The sequence below is a fragment of the Miscanthus floridulus genome, chromosome 1 (genome assembly GCF_019320115.1).
Source record: "Miscanthus floridulus cultivar M001 chromosome 1, ASM1932011v1, whole genome shotgun sequence".
Classification (NCBI taxonomy): domain Eukaryota; kingdom Viridiplantae; phylum Streptophyta; class Magnoliopsida; order Poales; family Poaceae; genus Miscanthus; species Miscanthus floridulus.
This window is the reverse complement of record NC_089580.1, coordinates 157,840,225-157,843,307: the sequence shown is the minus strand read 5'-3', so window position 1 is coordinate 157,843,307 and position 3,083 is coordinate 157,840,225. Positions and strand designations below refer to the sequence as shown.

Here is a 3,083-nt window from a genome sequence, read left to right as displayed (position 1 = left end):
GCCGACCGAACATGCTGCTCTCTCTCTCACGCACGGCGATGACTGGGCAACCGCCACCGTTGTCCTAACTAGGTCTCCATCGGTACCTTTGCCGGCGACGAGCAGGTACGCCCACTCCTTCTCTTCCCTTCCTGCTGTGCGAAACCGAGCACCCAAACCCTACCTTAAGTTATCTATATTCGGATCTGATCAAATCACAACTGTATATATGTATTGTACTTGCTAATTTCGATTTTTCCCAAAATTTATCTGGTGACCCATCTGGGTCCGTCCCTGTGTTCAACTGAATCCGGTGCCCCTTCCTTAAGTCCGCCCCTGCCCCTACTGAAAATTGTGTACTGAGGATCGTGCCCGCTTCTGACGATTTGTCTGCATAGTTACCGGCCCATTTTAACTCTATAGAATGCATGATAGTAGCAACTTACTGCTGCCTCACGCACATATAGGCAACTTAATGAAATGATTGTTTTATGATCATGCAATTGACTAGTGTTATCTTCGGGGCACTAGTGTTATGCTATTTGCATCAAAATACTTGGATGCCAATTTGATCTTCACAAATAAGAAGGTTTCAAACATCTCATATTGCATCACCAAATGTGTTTATGAATTGACATCTGTAACCTTCTTTCTTTCAATGCAGATCTCTCTATACGATGAGCTGGAGATTTCCTCTCTTCGGGTATGTTGATCTTATTGACATGAGGATATGTTGTTGCCATTATCTTTGTTTTATGAGCCTTGACATCTCATTTATCTGTCTAATTAGTCAGGTTTTACATATTCCTAATTTCCTATATGCAGTTGGTACTCCCTCCTTCCACAAAAGGATGCAATTCTCGCTTTTCAAGAAGTCAACTAATTTGAACTTTGACTAAAGTTATATAAAAAGGTACTAACATTCATGATACAAAATAAGTATAATTAGATTAATTATGAAATATATTTCTGTAGTAAATTTTATTGGGGTACATATTTTCTTTGGAACCTGCTAGTTCAAACAAGTTGTGCAATCACAACACTATGGTGCCTAGTTTTAGTTTTTTTCTCCCTGTACAACCCTGCAGTCCAAAAGTTCTTTAGTTAACCAAAGAGAATTTTACCTGATTGCTATATGTGCCATTTCCTGTGGATGCATCTTAACAGTTATACTGAATGTTTAAGGATGCTATATAAGAAATTATGCCTTACAAGTTCTGAAAAAATTGCTTCTCTTGCTTACTGTCATTGGCTCTGCTGAATGCGCTCATAGCAGCTCTCAGCAGCAGCAAACAGATCCAAATTTCCAGGACATCCCTACGCAGTCTTGGTACCCTCCCTCGGTTGTAGGTTCGTCTTCACGTCCATCCACCCCTACCACTTCTAGTGCTAGTCCACACCAAAGAGCTTCAGATAATCCACAGTCTTCATCCCGTGGGCAACCATCTCCTGCTGAGGCTGCAGGGATAATTGCCCGTTTGAAGGATAAGAGGTTAGCACAGTCTTATTTCCTTTAATGATTTATCTCTGGCTTTCTTGCATACAGGATTGTCTCCTGTCTCATATTTATTATGTTGCATTGAAATACTTCGTCATCCTTTACTATGAATCACATGCTTTTAGGGTTATCCCCAAACTGGGACATTTAACAAAACTGTGTCCAGATCTATAACATACTATTGCTCTAATTTTGATACCTTAACACTATACTAGGGCATGGTCCTTTAGCATATACCATTGTGTTATGGATTGGCATATCATATCTGTGTTGTACATATGTTAAGGTAAGCCTGAACGACCAGAAGCAGGCAGGTTCTAGTGTGATTGTAAGGGTAATAAAAGTAGAGATGAACTGGTTGTTTAGAACATGGCATTTGGTGTAGGTTGGAGAACTAGTTGATAAGTGCTGTATAATTTTGGATCAACCGTTTATGCATTGCTGATTCTTTGTGCTGTGTTTGTGGATTCTATGTGTTGACAACATATGTATTTGCACAATATTAATTTTCCTGATGATGCATCATTTGGCTGGAGTTGACAACCTTGTTATATCATGCTACTTTTTAATCAAAATTTTCTGTGCAGTATTGAGGAGTTACAGAGGATATTGAAAGACAAAGAGGCATATAATGCATTCTTTAACTCACTTGATCAAGTGAAAACCCAGAACAATGTAAGCTCTGTTGCACGACCACTTTTTTATATTTGTGATTTGTGATGCTGAGTTCACCAGAGGATGCTGAAATCCTTTCTGCATCATAACCCACATTTTTATGGCCTGTTTGGAACGAAGGAATAAAAAACACAGGAAAGGAAAGACTATAGGAATAGGAAAGAAGTGTAGTGGCAAAACAGAGGATTGAAACACTTGAATTTTTTATGAGTTGGTGTTTGGAATTCAGGAATAGGAGCATAGGAAAAATTGGAAATAAATAGGAATCCAATTTAGAAGGGCGGGCCTGATGCAAGCGGTAGAGTCTTACCGCCTGTGACCGGAAGGTCCCGGGTTTGAGTCGCGGTCTCCTCGCATTGCACAGGCGAGGGTAAGGCTTGCCACTAACACCCTTTCCCAGACCCCGCACAGAGCGGGAGCTCTCTGCACTGGGTACGCCAAATAGGAATCCAATTTGCCTGAACTGGATGTGCACAACCTTTATTTATTTATTTATAGTCATCAACGGATGGATTAACTCATCTCTATAGGCATGAGAGTTTTTTTCCTAGCCACTGATATCTGAACCATTCAAATTGCTACCCCACAGCAGTGAAGATTGAGTACTTCATCCATCTACTTTCTGCTGCTCATTCCTTCCCAAGCTCGATCTTATCTCTTCCCCAAACCTCATCTGGTCTCTCTCCTTCACTGGCCAGCACCTCTCTCATCCCACACGCATCCACCACTGACTTCTCCCAACTGGCAAGGGCAGGTCCTCAATGTCATTCCATTCGAGAAGGTACATTTTGCACTCGCGTAGGCGCTTGATCCGTGTGGAAGCTGGAAAGAGAGGAGAGGTTGCGATAGGCTGTGCGGTGTCATTGCAGCGGTGCAAATCTTGCTTCAATCCTGGTGGCCATGACAGAATTGCTTCTTCGGGCTTCCTTTA

At 41.6% G+C, this 3,083-nt stretch overlaps 1 protein-coding gene across 1 annotated transcript; it reads left to right on the top strand.

Annotated features, from left to right (window-relative positions):
* On the top strand, positions 1 to 2,387 carry LOC136466114 (vacuolar protein-sorting-associated protein 37 homolog 1-like). Its single transcript, XM_066464582.1, has 5 exons — positions 1 to 105; positions 644 to 682; positions 1,253 to 1,471; positions 2,065 to 2,152; positions 2,382 to 2,387. Exons 2-5 carry the CDS (start codon positions 657 to 659, stop codon positions 2,385 to 2,387), a joined length of 339 nt encoding a protein of 112 aa, XP_066320679.1. The 5' UTR covers positions 1 to 105; positions 644 to 656.
* Positions 2,388 to 3,083: the final 696 nt, after the last annotated feature.

What these genes read in the sequence shown, in the direction of transcription:
- LOC136466114 (XM_066464582.1), top strand. Translation starts at nt 657, where the DNA reads ATGAGCTGGAGATTTCCTCTCTTCGG. An exon ending in TGGAGATTTCCTCTCTTCGG is followed by an intron (nt 683 to 1,252) that starts GTATGTTGATCT and finishes ATGCGCTCATAG; the next exon opens with CAGCTCTCAGCAGCAGCAAA. An exon ending in GCCCGTTTGAAGGATAAGAG is followed by an intron (nt 1,472 to 2,064) that starts GTTAGCACAGTC and finishes TTTTCTGTGCAG; the next exon opens with TATTGAGGAGTTACAGAGGA.